The sequence below is a fragment of the Carassius carassius genome, chromosome 31 (assembly GCF_963082965.1).
Source record: "Carassius carassius chromosome 31, fCarCar2.1, whole genome shotgun sequence".
In the NCBI taxonomy this organism is placed as follows: domain Eukaryota; kingdom Metazoa; phylum Chordata; class Actinopteri; order Cypriniformes; family Cyprinidae; genus Carassius; species Carassius carassius.
The window spans coordinates 31,093,377-31,113,968 of record NC_081785.1 but is presented as its reverse complement, the minus strand read 5'-3'; the positions used below and the strand labels follow the sequence as shown (position 1 = coordinate 31,113,968).

At 42.0% G+C, this 20,592-nt stretch overlaps 1 protein-coding gene across 1 annotated transcript in view; it reads right to left on the bottom strand.

The window, feature by feature from the left end:
• The window catches only part of col14a1b (collagen, type XIV, alpha 1b), a gene marked incomplete at its 3' end in the record, with an annotated part of 92,940 nt that overhangs the window by 26,315 nt on the left and 46,033 nt on the right, over positions 1–20,592 (bottom strand). Inside the window, exons 21-29 of the mRNA XM_059519564.1 lie at positions 18,575–18,721; positions 13,970–14,044; positions 13,756–13,895; positions 10,435–10,558; positions 10,183–10,326; positions 8,666–8,830; positions 8,309–8,347; positions 7,986–8,124; positions 39–181 (exon numbers count right to left, since the gene is read on the bottom strand). Coding sequence (XP_059375547.1) covers positions 39–181; positions 7,986–8,124; positions 8,309–8,347; positions 8,666–8,830; positions 10,183–10,326; positions 10,435–10,558; positions 13,756–13,895; positions 13,970–14,044; positions 18,575–18,721 — 1,116 coding nt within the window. The remainder of the gene's footprint in view (positions 1–38; positions 182–7,985; positions 8,125–8,308; positions 8,348–8,665; positions 8,831–10,182; positions 10,327–10,434; positions 10,559–13,755; positions 13,896–13,969; positions 14,045–18,574; positions 18,722–20,592) is intronic.

Below are 20,592 nucleotides of genomic sequence, written 5' to 3'. Positions count from 1 at the left end.
CTCGATTCAAGGTAAGTGTGATGCGGTGTTTTACTCACGGTCCAGAATGACTCCCACCAGTGGCTCGTTGTTGCTGTTCAGGACTTCCCACAATGCAAATGGCTCCTGTGGTGTTTCGGGGAGCAGGCGGAAGAGCAGGGTGATGGTGTAGTCTGAGGGCAGCCCCTCCGGATGGATGAACCTGCGCCGCAAAGTTCAGAGAGTCACTTCTACACCTCCAGCTCCATGTGTGCATGTAAAGGAGACACTAAAGGCCCCCTGCACGCTGACACACACATCTCTGAACTCAATGTTCAAGGATCTTTACAGTGCTTTGTGCTGCCAGACCAAGTGGAAGAACTTGTCGGACGCCATTCGCTTGTACAAATGTCAATGCAAGTGAACCAGAGGTGGGTAGAGTACCCAAAAACTGTACTCAAGTAAAAGTAAAAGTACTTCTAGAAATATTTACTCAAGTAAAAGTAAAAGTACTAGTCTTGAATAGTTACTTGAGTAAGAGTAAAAGAGTATCGGATAAAAAATCTACTCAAGTAGTTAGTTACTAGTTACTTTGGGTCATATATACTGAGCCTATTTTTATTTAGATATATAGATAAAATGTATGTAATGTATGTGTGTGTGTATAAATGTATATATTTCATCAGCCTTTACTCCAATTTATGTAATTTATTATAAAACCCTGTCTGTTTACTTAAGTAACAGATATAGGTGTCATGCCATAACATATTTTTAATACGACTGACTTTATATTAAATGTGAATTTAACATTGAAAGTTAATGTGATATAAATATTGCTACTAATCTTTCATTGTTCAGAAAGAGAGCAAATAACATTTACATTATTAAAGATCATTTTCACTGACAGTCTAGATTTCAATCACTCTCAGAAACTCCCATTAAAATCACTGAAACTGTTAACACTGTGAAATCAATATCTTAATTAAAGATTCGTACACACATCTGCACTTTGTTGTTTCTGACGAGAGAATTCGCCAGAAAGAGGTATTCAGTCAGTGAGCGAGTGAAGGAAGCACCGGCATTTTAGCGATGACTCATCTGAAAGCCTCTGATTGGCCAATGCTTTAATAAGCTCAAAAGAATCATGTGTGATTGGTTATAATGCGCAGCGCTGTATAAACGCATCTATCTCTGGCTAAGCGCCAGCAAGCAATCACAGATATGAATTTAGCAGCTGGACTTGGTGAACGTACTTGCACCAGTGTGATTGTATTAAAATTAATAAAATCTTAAATCGGCTATTTTTTGTCTTTTGGAAGCTGCATTCAACTTGACTCCCCTCTGTTATAAGCCACACACGTACAACAAACTAATGTCACAGTGGTATCGTGTACTGTAATCGAATGTAGCCCAAGTTATTACCTGTTAAACAGTAGACAGCACACGCGGTGTTCATCTAATAAGGATCTCCATCGCTAGCAAATAATAGCCTTTGCAGATTTCAATTCAGTGCAGCTCCAGCCACGTTTTCAACGCTCTTTCTGTTCTTAAACGTCACAACTCCGAGTGAACCACTTCAGACGCTCAGCGCGTGCGGCAGGGAACTGAACGACTCATTCAAACTGATTCATGAACCAATTCACTCGTTTGCCAATTGGTTTGATCAAGCCTTTGAACAGAATTGACTCATAAGAATGAATCATTCACGAATGGGCATCGCTCATTGCCCAGAGAAAAGTAGACGGCGCGTTTGGAATAAACTGAAGCATTATAACATTTATTGCATTAAGATAAAGTAACGAGAGGAGCGTAACACACAGTAACGAAGTAAAAGTACAGATTTTTAACAAAAAATTTACTCAAGTAAGAGTATAAAGTACCCATCTTTAAATATACTCCGAAAAGTATTCGTTACCCCAAAAAATTACTCAAGTAAATGTAACGAAGTAAATGTAACTCGTTACTACCCACCTCTGAAGTGAACTAACACTCATGTCTAGTATCATTTGAAATGTCTCAGTGCAACTGGTACAATGGTCTCAATCTTACAAAAGTAGACTAAAAGATAATACAGATCCTAAGAGTTAAGATATATTTTGCGTACTATAATGGGAGTGCCCCTTCCCAGGGTCCTCCATGTAAATTACCTTCTGTTCCCTTTGAGTTGTAAAACCACCCAGGCTTAGGACCTGAGTTAATGCAAATTCCAATGGATAGTTCCTGTCTCCATCTCAGGGGATGTTTGTCTTGGTCTGATGTATTTAAACAATTGCAGCAAAAGGATCAGGGCGATCTCTGTAGCCGAAAGCCTGTAGTGTGTTGAGTGTCTCTTCACTTCATACTATGTATTTTCTAAGGTCAGGTATGCATATTTTACTTTTAGATTCATCTTTAAGAATTTGATGTTTTGTATTGATATGATTTGATATGTTTAAACTGGATATTTAATTGGTAGAACACATATTTACCTGACTGATAATAAATTGTTACATTTGTTTTTATTCTGTTTTACTCTGTAATTATTGACTCTAGTAGATTACATTATATCTTTGTTAGCTACATGAGCACCCAAATGAATGAGCTGATATAAAATAAAGAGTTTAACTAGAATAATCAAATGTCAGAAAAATAGGTCTAACAATTAGAAACAGAAGTACAACCATTTTGCATTCCAACCTAATTTCGAGGTCATAATAAAATGGAGTCAGATTAAATAATACAATGGAGTCGGATTAGATAAAATGTTTAACCTAAGTTCAACCTAAATTGAATAACTCTACGTGCTGAAAAAACATGCAGGAAACCTTCATCCAGCACCGGGTACTATCCTTGGGCCGAGTGCCTGGACCTTACAAATGCTTGCTATGGATGCAAAAAAAATGCAGAAAATCTAACCCAATCTGAATTTATTAATGACGGATGAAAGTTTCGGAGGCACTGTGTGAACGTGATTGACACAGCATGAAGTTGTATTTATTTTTTCACATTATATAGAGCTTTTAACAATACAGATTGTCAAAGCAGCTTTAAGGCCATTCACACCAAGCATGATAACTATATTGATAACTATAAAAATGTAGTTCTAATAATCATTCTCAATATTAAAGAGCAGCAGAGAACATAACCACAGCTTTAGTGATATCCTTGGGATCACTTCTTGAGATTATCACTGTCAGGCTGTGTGCTGTTTTTCAAGATGTGATGTGGCAGAGATAGAAATGTTTTCTGGTTAGGACAAAAATGTAAAGTTTAAAAGAGAAAAGTTTCTCATGGAGTGGCGTTGCATCTGGACGCGGTGTTGAAGGGAATATGTTCTATAACAGTAATGTCTAATGTACACTTTGAGAGTTTTAAAATAATCTCCATTAATTTTTAATTCATTTTACAAACAAATAGCTCAAGGCTTGAATATTTCTACTCCCAAACATTAGAATATAGAAATAACTTTTATTGTACTTTTGATCGCACTGCAAAAGACTGCACACCATTGACTGATATCTGTTAGTTTCTCATAAACTCACTTCATGTTGTTCAGTCTCTCAGAAACGAGACTTCATATCTCAATAAACCAATACTGTGGCAGACTGATTTTTATTTATTTCTATGCAACATTTAATGATATGATTGCATGAATTTAAGACTTTCTGCTCTGATTTTAAGGCCTTAATTTGTGGAAGGGTGAATTAAGACTTTTTCCAGACCTTTCAAGTCCTGCAGAAACCCTAGTTTTGGATCTATATACCCTGTTCTTGAGAATGTTAGTGAATCTGGCCCAGAGTGTGAATCTGGCCCTGAGTGAATATGACCCTGAGTGTGGTGTGAATCTGGCTCTGAGTGTGGTGTGAATCTGGCCCTGAGTGAATATGACCCTGAGTGTGGTGTGAATCTGGCTCTGAGTGTGGTGTGAATCTGACTCTGAGTGTGGTGTGAATCTGGCTCTGAGTGTGTTGTGAATCTGACGCTGAGAGTGGTGTGAATCTGGCTCTGAGTGTGGTGTGAATCTGGCTCTGAGTGTGGTGTGAATCTGGCTCTGAGTGTGGTGTGAATCTGACTCTGAGTGTGGTGTGAATCTGGCTCCGAGAGTGGTGTGAATCTGGCCCTGAGTGAATATGACCCTGAGTGTGGTGTGAATCTGGCTCTGAGTGTGGTGTGAATCTGGCTCTGAGTGTGGTGTGAATCTGGCTCTGAGTGTGGTGTGAATCTGACTCTGAGTGTGGTGTGAATCTGACTCTGAGAGTGGTGTGAATCTGGCCCTGAGTGAATATGACCCTGAGTGTGGTGTGAATCTGACTCTGAGTGTGGTGTGAATCTGGCTCTGAGTGTGTTGTGAATCTGACGCTGAGAGTGGTGTGAATCTGGCTCTGAGTGTGGTGTGAATCTGGCTCTGAGTGTGTTGTGAATCTGACTCTGAGAGTGGTGTGAATCTGACTCTGAGTGTAGTGTGAATCTGGCTCTGAGTGTGGTGTGAATCTGGCCCTGAGAGTGGTGTGAATCTGACCCTGAGTGTGGTGTGAATCTGGCTCTGAGTGTGGTGTGAATCTGGCCCTGAGAGTGGTGTGAATCTGACTCTGAGTGTGGTGTGAATCTGGCTCTGAGTGTGGTGTGAATCTGTCTTTGAGAGTGGTGTGAATCTGACTCTGAGTGTGGTGTGAATATGACCCTGAGTGTTGTGTGAATCTGGCTCCGAGAGTGGTGTGAATCTGGCTCTGAGTGTGGTGTGAACTTGGCTCTGAGTGCGGTGTGAATCTGACTCTGAGTGTGGTGTGAATCTGGCTCTGAGTGTGGTGTGAATCTGGCTCTGAGTGCGGTGTGAATCTGGCTCTGAGTGTGGTGTGAATCTGGCTCTGTGTGTGGTGTGAATCTGGCTCTGAGTGTGGTGTGAATCTGAATTTGGCTCTGAGTGTGGTGTGAATCTGACTCTGAGTGTGGTGTGAATCTGTCTCTGAGTGTGGTGTGAATCTGGCTCTGAGTGTGGTGTGAATCTGGCTCTGAGTGTGGTGTGAATCTGGCTCTGAGTGTGGTGTGAATCTGGCTCTGTGTGTGGTGTGAATCTGGCTCTGAGTGTGGTGTGAATCTGACTCCGAGAGTGGTGTGAATCTGTCTCTGAGTGTGGTGTGAATCTGGCTCTGTGTGTGGTGTGAATCTGGCTCTGAGTGTGGTGTGAATCTGGCTCTGTGTGTGGTGTGAATCTGTCTCTGAGTGTGGTGTGAATCTGGCTCTGAGTGTGGTGTGAATCTGGCTCTGAGTGTGGTTTAAATCTGACTCCGAGAGTGGTGTGAATCTGGCTCTGAGTGTGGTGTGAATCTGGCTCTGAGTGTGGTGTGAATCTGACTCTGAGAGTGGTGTGAATCTGGCCCTGAGTGAATATGACCCTGAGTGTGGTGTGAATCTGGCTCTGAGTGTGATGTGAATCTGGCTCTGAGTGTGGTGTGAATCTGGCTCTGAGTGTGGTGTGAATCTGGCTCTGAGTGTGGTGTGACTCTGTCTCTGAGAGTGGTGTGAATCTGGCCCTGAGTATATATGACCCTGAGTGTGGTGTGAATCTGACTCTGAGTGTGGTGTGAATCTGGCTCTGAGTGTGGTGTGAATCTGACTCTGAGGGTGGTGTGAATCTGGCCCTGAGTAAATATGACCCTGAGTGTGGTGTGAATCTGACTCTGAGTGTGGTGTGAATCTGGCTCAGAGTGTGGTGTGAATCTGGCTCCGAGAGGGGTGTGAATCTGGCTCCGAGTGTGGTGTGAATCTGGCTCCAAGAGTGGTGTGAATCTGGCCCTGAGTGTGGTGTGAATCTGACTCTGAGTGTGGTGTGAATCTGACTCTGAGTGTGGTGTGATTCTGGCTCTGAGTGTGGTGTGAATCTAGCTCTGAGTGTGGTGTGAATCTGGCTCAGAGTGTGGTGTGAATCTGGCTCCGAGTGTGGTGTGAATCTGGCTCCGAGTGTGGTGTGAATCTGGCACAGAGTGTGGTGTGAATCTGGCCCTGAATGTGGTGTTAATCTGGCCCTGAGTGAATATGACCCTGAGTGTGGTGTGAATCTGACCCTGAGTGTGGCGTGAATCTGACTATGAGTGTGGTGTGAATCTGGCTCTGAGTGTGGTGTGAATCTGGCTCCGAGAGTGGTGTGAATCTGGCACAGAGTGTGGTGTGAATTTGGCTCTGAGTGTGGTGTGAATCTGACTCTGAGTGTGGTGTGAATCTGGCTCTGAGTGTGGTGTGAATCTGTCTTTGAGAGTGGTGTGAATCTGACTCTGAGTGTGGTGTGAATCTGACTCTGAGTGTGGTGTGAATCTGGCTCTGAGTGTGGTGTGAATATGACCCTGAGTGTTGTGTGAATCTGGCTCCGAGAGTGGTGTGAATCTGGCTCTGAGTGTGGTGTGAACTTGGCTCTGAGTGCGGTGTGAATCTGACTCTGAGTGTGGTGTGAATCTGGCTCTGAGTGTGGTGTGAATCTGGCTCTGAGTGTGGTGTGAATCTGGCTCTGTGTGTGGTGTGAATCTGGCTCTGAGTGTGGTGTGAATCTGAATTTGGCTCTGAGTGTGGTGTGAATCTGACTCTGAGTGTGGTGTGAATCTGTCTCTGAGTGTGGTGTGAATCTGGCTCTGAGTGTGGTGTGAATCTGGCTCTGAGTGTGGTGTGAATCTGGCTCTGAGTGTGGTGTGAATCTGGCTCTGTGTGTGGTGTGAATCTGGCTCTGAGTGTGGTGTGAATCTGACTCCGAGAGTGGTGTGAATCTGTCTCTGAGTGTGGTGTGAATCTGGCTCTGTGTGTGGTGTGAATCTGGCTCTGAGTGTGGTGTGAATCTGGCTCTGTGTGTGGTGTGAATCTGTCTCTGAGTGTGGTGTGAATCTGGCTCTGAGTGTGGTGTGAATCTGGCTCTGAGTGTGGTTTAAATCTGACTCCGAGAGTGGTGTGAATCTGGCTCTGAGTGTGGTGTGAATCTGGCTCTGAGTGTGGTGTGAATCTGACTCTGAGAGTGGTGTGAATCTGGCCCTGAGTGAATATGACCCTGAGTGTGGTGTGAATCTGGCTCTGAGTGTGATGTGAATCTGGCTCTGAGTGTGGTGTGAATCTGGCTCTGAGTGTGGTGTGAATCTGGCTCTGAGTGTGGTGTGACTCTGTCTCTGAGAGTGGTGTGAATCTGGCCCTGAGTATATATGACCCTGAGTGTGGTGTGAATCTGACTCTGAGTGTGGTGTGAATTTGGCTCTGAGTGTGGTGTGAATCTGACTCTGAGGGTGGTGTGAATCTGGCCCTGAGTAAATATGACCCTGAGTGTGGTGTGAATCTGACTCTGAGTGTGGTGTGAATCTGGCTCAGAGTGTGGTGTGAATCTGGCTCCGAGAGGGGTGTGAATCTGGCTCCGAGTGTGGTGTGAATCTGGCTCCAAGAGTGGTGTGAATCTGGCCCTGAGTGTGGTGTGAATCTGACTCTGAGTGTGGTGTGAATCTGACTCTGAGTGTGGTGTGATTCTGGCTCTGAGTGTGGTGTGAATCTAGCTCTGAGTGTGGTGTGAATCTGGCTCAGAGTGTGGTGTGAATCTGGCTCCGAGTGTGGTGTGAATCTGGCTCCGAGTGTGGTGTGAATCTGGCACAGAGTGTGGTGTGAATCTGGCCCTGAATGTGGTGTTAATCTGGCCCTGAGTGAATATGACCCTGAGTGTGGTGTGAATCTGACCCTGAGTGTGGTGTGAATCTGACTATGAGTGTGGTGTGAATCTGGCTCTGAGTGTGGTGTGAATCTGGCTCCGAGAGTGGTGTGAATCTGGCACAGAGTGTGGTGTGAATTTGGCTCTGAGTGTGGTGTGAATCTGACTCTGAGTGTGGTGTGAATCTGGCTCCGAGTGTGGTGTGAATCTGGCTCCGAGAGTGGTGTGAATCTGGCCCTCAGTGTGGTTTGAAACTGACTCCGAGAGTGGTGTGAATCTGGCTCTGAGTGTGGTGTGAATCTGTCTCTGAGTGTTGTGTGAATCTGGCTCTGAGTGTGGTGTTTCTGCTGAGCGAGTGTAAAGCAGATGGAGCCAGTGTCACCTGGTGGGCTGCGTGATGAGCGCGTCACTGCCGAGTCTGAAGCTGCTGTAGCTGTTGAAGGTCCCCGGCTCCATGGACACACCGCTCACACTGCTGTACAGATGCTCCACCAGCCCAAACATCTCCATCATCCTGAACCCTAAATACAACCATCAGTCAACAATCCAGTCCTGCCCTCAGCAGCTCTCCAGACAGATGAACACTGGATTCATCTCTCCAGTCTTTCACAAGCATTCAGCTCTGAATGACTACAGCTGAACTGATATGAAGCACCATCAGAGATGACTGTTAAGGGTCTGTGTGTGTGTGTGTGTGTGGTGTACCTGGTAAAGTGCTGCCACTCATGGGTACTGATGGACACGCTACAGACGACAAGACAGAAACACATCAACATACACAAGCTCATAACACACGCTTATCTAATACAATCATGTCATAGACTTCTATCATTTTTATATACATATTTTAACTTGAATTACTGCATTTGTATAGTGTTTTTAGAAATAACACATCCACAACCCGCCCCCCCAACGCACCTTAGTTAAGTCTTAGTTAACTTAATTGTGGACACTTAATTACCAGCGATATCGTTGACTTGATTGCACAGATACTATTTAAACTGAACTGAGCTGGATGATGCTCACACACACACACACAAACACACACACACACACACTTACTTGCTGATGCAGCTTCACAGACAAAGGTGATGAGTTTCTCTTCGATCTTTCTGAAATCGTCCAGGTCATCCACGAAGAACACATGTCTCTCACTGGGTTTGCTGGCGATGCTCACCAACTCACTGTAATCCGCGTCGGCAAAACCGATGGCAAACACAATGTAACCTACAACAAGCACAGGCTATATCAAACACCAGCATTTAAAACAGGCAAATTCAAACCAGATCCGGACCGCAGCTTGATTTTGACTGGGCCACGAGACTATTTGACCATTTCTAACTAAAGTGAGCAGCCTTTCACACCACGAGTGCACAGGGTCTTTCACTCAAAGGATTATATGTTCTTATCTAGAGTCAAATGTGCTTCATTCAAGTCTTTCCTGTATGTCTTGCTTCCCTATAAAGATACTAAAACTCCATTAACAGCTGTGAGTGATGCAGTTATTTTAAGAACTAAAGCAGAAACACAAGTGAGCAGCAAAATAGCAAAATGCTGCAGAAAACAACAGTGCTGCAAATATAGTTATTTGTACCCATCATACATACATGTATAACTCTGACCAGGATTGAGACATTTTTTCATCTACATTCAGCATTATTTATCAGAATGTTAAGAGCATTTTAAAAAATATCTGCATCGGCCGATACATTTATCTGCTTGGCCAATGTGTTTGAGGACCTTTATTTTGACGGCGCTGAGAAAGGCAGCACCTGAATAATGGCTTAAATCATTATAAAACATGTAATGATTTAATGACATAGTTCTGACAAAGTAGATCTGTTTAAGAGGATTTGGATGTTTTTTTTATATAGACTTATTTTACAATTATTTTATTATTATTATTTATATTTTAAATAATTGGGGAAGTGGCCTAATGGTTAGAGAGTCGGACTCCCAATCAAAAGGTTGTGAGTTCGAGTCCCGGGCCGGCAGGAATTGTGGGTGGGGGGAGTGCATGTACAGTGCTGTCTCCACCTTCAATACCACGACTTAGGTGCCCTTGAGCAAGGCATCGAACCCCCAACTGCTCCCCGGGCGCCGCAGCATAAATGGCTGCCCACTGCTCCGGGTGTGTGCTCACAGTGTGTGTGTGTGTTCACTGCTCTGTGTGTGTGCATTTCGGATGGGTTAAATGCAGAGCACAAATTCTGAGTATGGGTCACCATACTTGGCTGAATGTCACGTCACTTTCGCTTTCATTTTATTTAGTTCTTCCTATTCCATCAATGGTCCACACTCCAGACCAGTAGGTGGCGGGAATGCTCCTATCGTTTGTTTGCCATCCACCTAATTGGGCTCAACTGATGATTTTTTTTAATAGAAATATTTTCAGAGGCCACTGAGATCCCACTATCCTGAATATTTTTTGACTGTTCATTGTTTTACAAAGCTTTGTAAAATATCTAAATGTGTAATATATAGAGTCCAGTGGGAAGGAGAAAACACCTTGGTTTAAAGAGTTGTGAACCGTAACACGGCAGACTTTCATCTTTGTGACTGTTGTTAAGGCAACAAACCTTCCGTCTGGATCTCCTGGGAAACCTGGAGCACGTCGTCTTGGGAACGGCCATCCGTCAGCACCACCAAGACTTTAGGCACGCCCCTTCTGGCTCCGCCCACCACCGAGAACACAGAGTCCTTCACGTGATGCATCGCCCGGCCTGCAGAGGTCAGAGGTCAAACACCGTCATACGTGTGTGTGTGTTTACGGTGGATGATGATGATGATGGTTTGTGTGTGTGTGTGTGTGTGTGTGGGCTGGTCTTCACCTGTCTTTGTGTTTCCTCCTTTATATGAGATCCTCTGAATGGCGTCCAGCAGGTTTTCTTTATTATTGTATGAGCTGAGCTTGAACTCGGTGCGAGCGTCATCACTGTACTGAGCGATAGCCACCTGAGAGATACACACAGGCAGGATTATTTAACAGGAACTCAGAGGAGGATGGCCTCCATCTACATCTAAAACACTGAACTTTTAATAATTACTCAATTTTATTAGCTTTTGCATCTGGATATGTATTTACACTTTATTAAAGATAAGGTGTTTCAGGACTGAGTTACTGAATTACTATTATGTCATTGTAAAACAATGTGTGTGTATTCAGGAACTCAGAGGAGGATGGCCTTCATCTCCATCTAAAACACTGAACTTTTAATAATTACTCAATTTTATTAGCTTTTGCATCTGGATATGTATTTACACTTTATTAAAGATAAGGTGTTTTAGGACTGAGTTACTGAATTACTATTATGTCATTGTAAAACAATGTGTGTGTATTCACTCTTGATAATATTCATGAGTTTTTTTCTGCATTGCAGATCTGCATATGCTCTGTATTGAAACACCAGAAACTTGCCTGAAGATGGTACTCCTCTGGTACTGCTTGGTGACTTCAACATCCACCTAGATAAACCCCAGGCTGCTGACTTCAAAACTCTGCTCGCCTCATTTGATCTCAAGCAAGTGTCTACTATAGCGACTCACAAATAAGGCAACCAACTGGACCTCATCTACACGCGCTGTTGCTCTGTGGACAACTCTTCAGTTGCTCCACTGCACACCTCAGACCACTTCCTCATTACTGCTAACCTAGCACTTACTCCTGAAGCGGCTCACACTCCAATGCAGGTCACCTTTCGACGGAACCTACGCTCCCTCTCTCCATCTCGCCTATCTTCTGTGGTTTCATCCTCGCTTCCTGCACTCTCTCAGTTTTCAGCTCTGGACACGAACAGTGCTACGGACACTCTTTGCTCCACTTTAACATCTTGCTTGGACAACTTTTGCCCACTGTTGTCTAAACCAGCACGCACCACCCCATCTGCCCCCTGGCTGTCCGAGGTTCTCCATGATCATCGCTCTAAACTCAGGGCTGCAGAGAGGAAATGGCAGAAATCAAGAAACTCTACCGACCTCAGTGTGTATCAGTCTCTCCTCTCTTCCTTCTCTGCAAATGTCTTCACGGCTAAAACATCCTACAACCACAACAAAATTAACAGCTGTTGTGATGCTCGGACACTCTTCAAGACTTTCTCTCCTCTTCTTAATCCGCCGCAACCACCTCCTCCATCGACTCTTACAGCGGACGACTTTGCAGTTTTCTTCACAAATAAGACAAGATCCATCAGTGACCAATTCTCCACACCGCAGACTGAGGACAACTTCACAATGACCGATGCACACTCTTTCTCCTCCTTCTCCCCACTCTCAGAGATGGACGTCTCCAAACTTCTCCTGTCCAATCATCCTACTACTTGTCCACTTGATCCGATCCCCACTCACCTCCTTTAAGCGATCTCTTCTTCAGTCATACCCTCGCTTACTCACATTATCGACTCCTCTCTTCACTCTGAAACATTTCCCTCAGCATTCAAGCAGGCTCGGGTAAGCCCACTGCTCAAGAAACCATCTCTAAATCCAGCGCTTCTTGAAAGCTACAGACCAGTATCCCTTCTTCCATTCATTGCAAAGACACTTGAGCAAGCTGTGTTCAACCAGCTTTCTATGCTCCTTGTACAGAACAACCTCCTGGACAGCAACCAATCTGGCTTCAAAAGTGGCCACTCAAATGAGACTGCTCTGCTCTCGGTTACTGAAGCCCTGCCACTAGCAAGAGCAGCTTCAAAATCCTCAGTATTCATCTTACTGGACCTGTCTGCTGCTTTTGACACCATTAATCACCAGATTCTCCTGTCCACCCTCAGAAAGATGGGCATCTCTGGAACCGCACTCCTGTGGGTTAAGTCCTACCTCTCTGACAGATCCTTCAGGGTGTCTTGGAGGGGTGATGTTTCTAAGTCACAACACCTTACTACTGGGGTTCCTCAAGGCTCAGTACTTGGACCACTTCTCTTCTCCATCTACATGACGTCATTAGGATCTGTCATTCAGAAGCATGGCTTTTCTTACCACTGCTATGCTGATGACACCAAACTCTACTTCTCATTCCAACCAGATGACCCGACGGTAGCTGCTTGCATTTCAGCCTGTCTGAGTGACATTTCTAGCTGGATGACTGACCATCACCCTCAGCTTAACCTTACGAAGACAGAACTCCTGGTGATTCCAGCTAACCCATTGCTTCATCACAACTTCTCTATACAGCTGGGTTCGTCAACCATTACTCCTTCGAGGACAGCCAGAAACCCAGGAGTTGTGATGGATCATCAGTTAAGCTTCACAGACCACATTGCTACAACGACCCGGTCCTGCAGGTTTGCCTTATACAACATTAGGAAGATTAGACCCTTCCTGTCAGAGCAAGCCACCCAACTTCTTGTCCAAGCTCTTGTTCTTTCCAGACTGGACTATTGTAATGCTCTCCTGGTGGGCCTTCCTGCATGTACTGTCAAGCCTCTGCAATTGATCCAGAATGCAAGGGTTGTCTTCAATGAGCCAAAAAAAGCTCACGTTACTCCTCTCCTCATCAGGTTACCATGGCTACCAGTAGCCGCTCGCATCAAATTCAAGGTACTGATGCTAGCCTACAAGACGACCACTGGCACGGCACCAACATACCTACACTAACTGGTTAAATCTTATGTGCCCTCCAGAAGTTTGTGCTCTGCAAGTGAACGACGCCTTGTGCCATCCCAAAGAAGTTCAAAATCATTCTCACCGACCTTTTCCTGGACTGTGCCGAGCTGGTGGAATGACCTCCCAATCTCAATTCGTACAGCTGAATCTTTACTCATTTTCAAGAAACATCTAAAGACTCATCTTTTTCGACAGCACTTAACCAACTAATACTAGCACTTTTCTTGTCTTTTCATTTATTTAAAAAAAAAAAAAAAAAAACCTGGCTATGCATTCTATATTAGACTAACTGAGACTTGTCATGGCACTTGTATACTGTTGTTGTTCTCTTGTTGACCTGACTGCTTCTATTGTTCTCATTTGTAAGTCGCTTTGGATGAAAGCGTCTGCTAAATGATTAAATGTAAATGTAATGTAAATTTTTGTATTTTCCATTACTTGTCTATGCTGTTCTTTTTGCCTGTGTAACTGTGTGGGATTTGCTGATTGGCTTTTTCAAATCAAGTCCAATAATTTTTTGTGTTCTCACAGGAAGGGCATCACGTGCCACTCACTTGAGTCCCATCCAGACCGATCCGGTCCAGCGCTCCGGCAGTGCTGTATAGGAAGCGGATGACCTTCTGGAAGTTCTCATCTCCGATGCTCCACGATCCGTCCACCAGAAACACCAGATCTGCTTTAGCAGCTCGACATACTGACACACACACACAGAGCAGATGAGGAGCGCTGTGTGAAGACTCACCGTTGGTGATGTCATGTGACCCGTACCTTCTCTAGTGGCGGGCAGGGTGGGCGGGGGGGCGGTGGTGCTGGGTGTGGTGGGCGTAGCCATGGCCACAGGAACTTCAGAAAGGTTTGAATGACAGCGTTACAATGGAAAATACAGGAACCACTTCAGTCCATATGACGCACTGTAAGCCACACGGTACAAAGATAATGTTTTCTTAAACAAAAACCTTGAATTTTATAAATGTTTGGATTCCCTTTCTCGGATCTTCTGTACAGATACAGCATGAAGGAACATCAAAGCATCTGCTGAATGATAAAGTCAAATGTATCACTAATGTGTATCATCTCATGTAATGGCTAACAATGGTTTGGATTTTTACATTTCAACCATTACTATCTTATCTACTGTATCAATGAGAAACTTAGTAACTATATCATGAAACAAGTCATTTAAACTCAAAATGTTTTCTCGGCTCACAGCGACGGTCACATGTATAATCACATGATCATACTCAGTGTTGCTCATATTGAGGGTCTCATACCACTGGTCACAGTTAAAAAAACTAAATCTCAAATTATATGTTTTCTTTGAAAAATTACATTTTAGTCACTCAAAACTTAAAGTGAAAGTGCAAGGGAGCAAGAGCGCCACCTTCTTGCAGTACCACCATGTGTGTGTGAGTGTCCAGCGAACCAACCCCTTGACGTCGCACACAGTGACACTGCAAGATGGCGCCACCTGTGCTCCAAAACCCTAGTAAAACATCCTTTTTTCTTTAAATACAGTTACATTAACCCTTAAACAGGCAAGAGTGGAAAATGATAAGCAAAAAAATATTTTCATGTCATTTTTTACATAATCTGAGCTTAAGTAAAACATATCCAAAAGAATTTTTGAAATATTTGATATATTTTGGATTTTATGAGTTGTGACTCCCAGGTCACGTTGCCTGATTAGGGTATAAAAAATGGACCAAGTCATTAATCTGTTAACTGTTACTGGCCTACTTGCCACTGCATGCTTAAAACAATTATATCCTATACTTTACCTGATGTAATGTTGACAAATTATATATCATTCAAAAGCTTACGAACTCAAGATTCAGCCTGTGAAAACCATTTTGAAATAAAAATGGTACTCTGTTACCCCCCATTTTTTAAATAGGAATTAAAGTCCACTATCCAAACTTAAATTGCTGTAATTTATGAACACTTTGGAATATAAACCTAAGGTTGGTCTCTTTTTAAAGAAGAAAATTAGCAGGTTCAAAAGTGGAATTTTTTCAAGAAATTGAAGTATCAAAAATTTATAGAAGTTTAAATGTACTGTAAATAATATGCACTATATTAATTTTATTATGTTTTATTTATTATAAATGTTTTACATAACAGGTTTTACTCTAAAATTTGTATAAAATTAAAGCCTTGTGTCTAAATAAGTTATGTTACAAATTTGAAGTTGATATGAAAAAAATTGAGGTTCATGTGAGATTTTATTTAGGGTGTCATACCACACACATCCACTGGGAGTCATCAAAACTATTTTGAATTTTGCTTAATGATTTTTCTCTAGATTTCTCTGTGAATTTCACTTCTATCTCAAAATATGAAATCCTGAGACTCAGACCTTTCCAATGATATGTTTATAAAATTATAAGATTATAAAAAGTTTTGGTTCTAGAAGACCGTAATGCATAATGTTTTATGACACTTGACCCTGCCGACTAAGGGGCAGGTTACCGCCATTAGATTTTAAAGTACCATTTCCATGGTAAAGCAATGTCCAATTCCAAAATGGTTTTCACAGGATGAATCTTGGTCTTCTAAGCTTTCAAATGATATACAGGTCCTTCTCAAAAAATTTGCATATTGTGATAAAGTTCATTATTTTCTATAATGTAATGATAAAAATAAAACTTTCATATATTTTAGATTCATTGCACACCAACTGAAATATTTCAGGTCTTTTATTGTTTTAATACTGATGATTTTGGCATACAGCTCATGAAAACCCAAAATGCCTGTCTCAAAAAATTAGCATATCATGAAAAGGTTCTCTGAACAAGCTATTAACCTAATCATCTGAATCAACTAATTAACTCTAAACACCTGCAAAAGATTCCTGAGGCTTTTAAAAACTCCCAGCCTGGTTCATTACTCAAAACCGCAATCATGGGTAAGACTGCTGACCAGAAGGCCATCATTGACACCCTCAAGCGAGAGGGTAAGACACAGAAAGAAATTTCTGAACGAACAGGCTGTTCCCAGAGTGCTGTATCAAGGCACCTCAGTGGGAAGTCTGTGGGAAGGAAAAAGTGTGGCAAAAAACGCTGCACAACGAGAAGAGGTGACCGGACCCTGAGGAAGATTGTGGAGAAGGACCGATTCCAGACCTTGGGGGACCTGCGGAAGCAGTGGACTGAGTCTGGAGTAGAAACATCCAGAGCCACCGTGCACAGGCGTGTGCAGAAAATGGGCTACAGGTGCCGCATTCCCCACTTTTGAACCAGAAACAGCGGCAGAAGCGCCTGACCTGGGCTACAGAGAAGCAGCACTGGACTTTTGGACAAATTTTGCATGTCATTCGGAAATCAAGGTGCCAGAGTCTGGAGGAAGACTGGGGAGAAGGAAATGCCAAAATGCCTGAAGTCCAGTGTCAAGTACCCACAGTCAGTGATGGTTTGGGGTGCCATGCCAGCTGCTGGTGTTGGTCCACTGTGTTTTATCAAGGGCAGGGTCAATGCAGCTAGCTATCAGGAGATTTTGGAGCACTTCATGCTTCCATCTGCTGAAAAGCTTTATGGAGATGAAGATTTCGTTTTTCAGCACGACCTGGCACCTGCTCACAGTGCCAAAACCACTGGTAAATGGTTTACTGACCATGGTATTACCGTGCTCAATTGGCCTGCCAACTCTCCTGACCTGAACCCCATAGAGAATCTGTGGGATATTGTGAAGAGAAAGTTGAGAGACGCAAGACCCAACACTCTGGATGAGCTTAAGGCCGCTATCGAATCATCCTGGGCCTCCATAACACCTCAGCAGTGCCACAGGCTGATTGCCTCCATGCCACGCCGCATTGAAGCAGTCATTTCTGCAAAAGGATTCCCGACCAAGTATTGAGTGCATAACTGAACATAATTATTTGAAGGTTGACTTTTTTTGTATTAAAAACACTTTTCTTTTATTGGTCAGATGAAATATGCAAATTTTTTGAGGCAGGCATTTTGGGTTTTCATGAGCTGTATGCCAAAATCATCAGTATTAAAACAATAAAAGACCTGAAAAATTTCAGTTGGTGTGCAATGAATCTAAAATATATGAAAGTTAAATTTTTATCATTACATCATGGAAAATAATGAACTTTATCACAATATGCTAATTTTTTTAGAAGGACCTGTATGATGATTACTACAATATTTAGTAAAAGACAACAGAGAAAAAGACAACAACAAAAAAGTGTGCCAAGCGTCCCACAGGTGGGACAGTGACAATTATGGGGTTAATTTCTTTTACCAAGCTCCTCACCTAGTGGGTGGTGTCAGGTTTTGTATTACACAATTTATTTGAACTACTTTATAAAAAAAAAAAAACCTTTTCTAATCTTGACAAAACACATATCATCAGAAAGTTCTGAGTCTTACGGTCCCATCTGCCAACTGTTTTTTGATATTGAGACTGAAATTTATAAATTTGATACAGGAGAATGCAAAAAAAAAAAAAAACACCCAGTGGCTATTTTTGGTAAAACGCCTAAAAATCTCATGGGAAGTTACATTTTGTGATATAAAATTAAAATTTAGAACACAAATTGGTTAGACATATGACTTTGATTTGATAGTAATTTTAGAGTAAAAATGATTTTGTAAAATATATATTTTATATAAAATATTTAGAGTACATTTGATTTACAGTAAATGTAATAATTTTTTGAAGTTACTTTTTCTTTTCTTTTTTAAAAACAAGACCAAACTTATGTCTATATTCCAAAACATTCTTAAATTACAACCATTTAAATTTAGTGTAATGTTACGTATATTAGGAATATACTCAATACTCTCTTTTTTATACCCTAAACAGGCAACGTGACTCAGGAGTCACATACATTTCAAAACGTGCTAAATAACAACATAAACAACATATGACTAATTTTTTTTCTTCAGCACCCTAAGACAATGTTTAGAATTAATGTTAGCAGTTATATATTTTTTTTTCCAAAAGAAAAGTAAGTTTAATATATAATTAACTACCTCAAAATCTGAATGTTCTCCACCACTGGCAGCCATGTTGGATTTAGATCAGGCTGACTAATATACCACTGAAAACTTGAAGCAAATCATGTGACCAGCATACTTGAGACAGACCAGGCATTGATAAATGATAAAAGGATTTAATTAAAAAATTGTTCTTATGCCCCAAAAAAGACAATAAAAACTATGTGACTCGTGAGTCACGTTGCCTGATTTAGGGTGTTTGTCATATATATTTAGTAAAATCACTTTACTAAAAAATGTAAACTGGACTGACTGCTTCACTTCCACTTTAAGAAAATAACTTCACTGCAGATCTGTTTGTGTGTGTACATACATATTCTGTGTGTGTGTGTGCGCGTGTGCGAGTGTGAGTGAGTTTGTGTGTACACACATGTTCTCTGTGTGGTGGTGACGGCGGGTCCCTCTGTGTCCTGAAGCTTAGCGTAAATGCTGATGGTGTACTTTGTGTTTGGGGTCAGGTCATTTAAGCAGTGTCTGGACGTGGAGCCACTCAACATCACTTCCTGTTTCTCACCATCTGAAACAGAGGATTTAATGGAAACCCAAAGATTTACTGTGTGTTAGGGTTAGGGTTAGTGTGTGTGTGTGTTAGCATCTACTGCACCGTACATCAGCAACAGGTGTGAACTCTTCTAAATAAGAATAAGGCATATCTGAATCAGCCTTTATCTCCATCTAAAACACTGTAATTCTAAAAATTACTCATTTTTATTAGCTTTTGCGTTTTGGTATGTATTTATACTTTATCAAAGACTATGGAGTTTAAATTGTTGAACTTATGTTATATCATTGTAAAACAATGTGTGATCAGCTTACTATAACCAAACACTGACCCTAACAGAAAACTTGCTGCACTTTTACAATTAAACATTGTTTTCATGTAACATAATATAACTTCTAACTTTGATAGAACGCTGTGTAATGAATTCGGTTGAATAGCTGTCAGCTGTTAAATTTAAATACACAATTAGATAATACCAATTTAGATCAATGAATTAACAAGCAATTTTTCATTTTGTTCAGTCTTTGGCGTAAAAGGGTCACATTAGTAATTAAAGAAAAAACACTTCAGCAAAACATGCTCAGGTCAAAGGGTCTGAATAATTATTGTTCCACAATTTTCATCAGTTTTACTGGTAGTCCACTGTATGAAGAATTTTTGGGTACAATACAGGTGCATCTCAATAAATTTGAATGTCTTGGAAAAAAATTCTTTTATTTCAGAAATTCAACTCAAATTGAGAAACTCGTGTATTAAATAAATTCAATACGCACAGACTGAAGTAGTTTAAGGCCCTGTCCACACGGACACAGGTATTTTTATAACCGTGACTTTTTTTACGCGGTTCGGCCTTTCATCCACATGAAAACGCAGTTTCAGGGCACCGAAACCGAACATTTTTGAAAACTACAGCCAGGGTGAGCATTTTCAGAAACGCTGGTTGCAGTGTTGTCGTGTGGACAGTATAACCGGGGTTTTTGCCTTGCGACGTCAGAGTGTGCGCCGTTATCCGCTGTGTTTGACGTCAGATTGTGTGCTGCTGACTGCTTCTGATTGGCCAAGGTGACTTTACAATTTGGGTTATATCGCCACCTGCTGGTGTGGCATGCTCTTGACAGCGCTTGATAGCATGTTTTTGCGTTTTCATGTGGACGGGATTTTTTTTTAAACGCAGGAGGAAAAACTCTGGTTATAAAAATACCCATGTCCATGTGGACTAGGCCTAAGTCTTTAGTTCTTTTAATTGTGATGATTTTGGCTCATATTTAACAAAAACCCTTGACAAATTAGAATATGGTGACATGCCAATCAGCTAATCAACTCAAAACACCTGCAAAGGTTTCCTGAGTTTGGTTCACTAGGCTACACAATCAAGGGGAAGACTGCTGATCTGACAGTTGTTCAGGAGACAATCATCGACACCCTTCACAAGGAGGGGAAGACACAAGTCAAGTCAAGTCAGCTTTATTTATATAGCGCTTTAAACAAAATACATTGCGTCAAAGCAACTGAACAACATTCATTAGCAAAACAGTGTGTCAATAATGCAAAATGACAGTTAAAGGCAGTTCATCATTGAATTCAGTGATGTCATCTCTGTTCAGTTAAATAGTGTCTGTGCATTTATTTGTAATCAAGTCAACGATATCGCTGTAGATGAAGTGTCCCCAACTAAGCAAGCCAGAGGCGACAGCGGCAAGGAACCGAAACTCCATCGTTGACAGAATGGAGAAAAAAACCTTGGGAGAAACCAGGCTCAGTTGGGGGGCCAGTTCTCCTCTGACCAGACGAAACCAGTAGTTCAATTCCAGGCTGCAGCAAAGTCAGATTGTGCAGAAGAATCATCTGTTTCCTTTGGTCTTGTCCTGGTGCTCCTCTGAGACAAG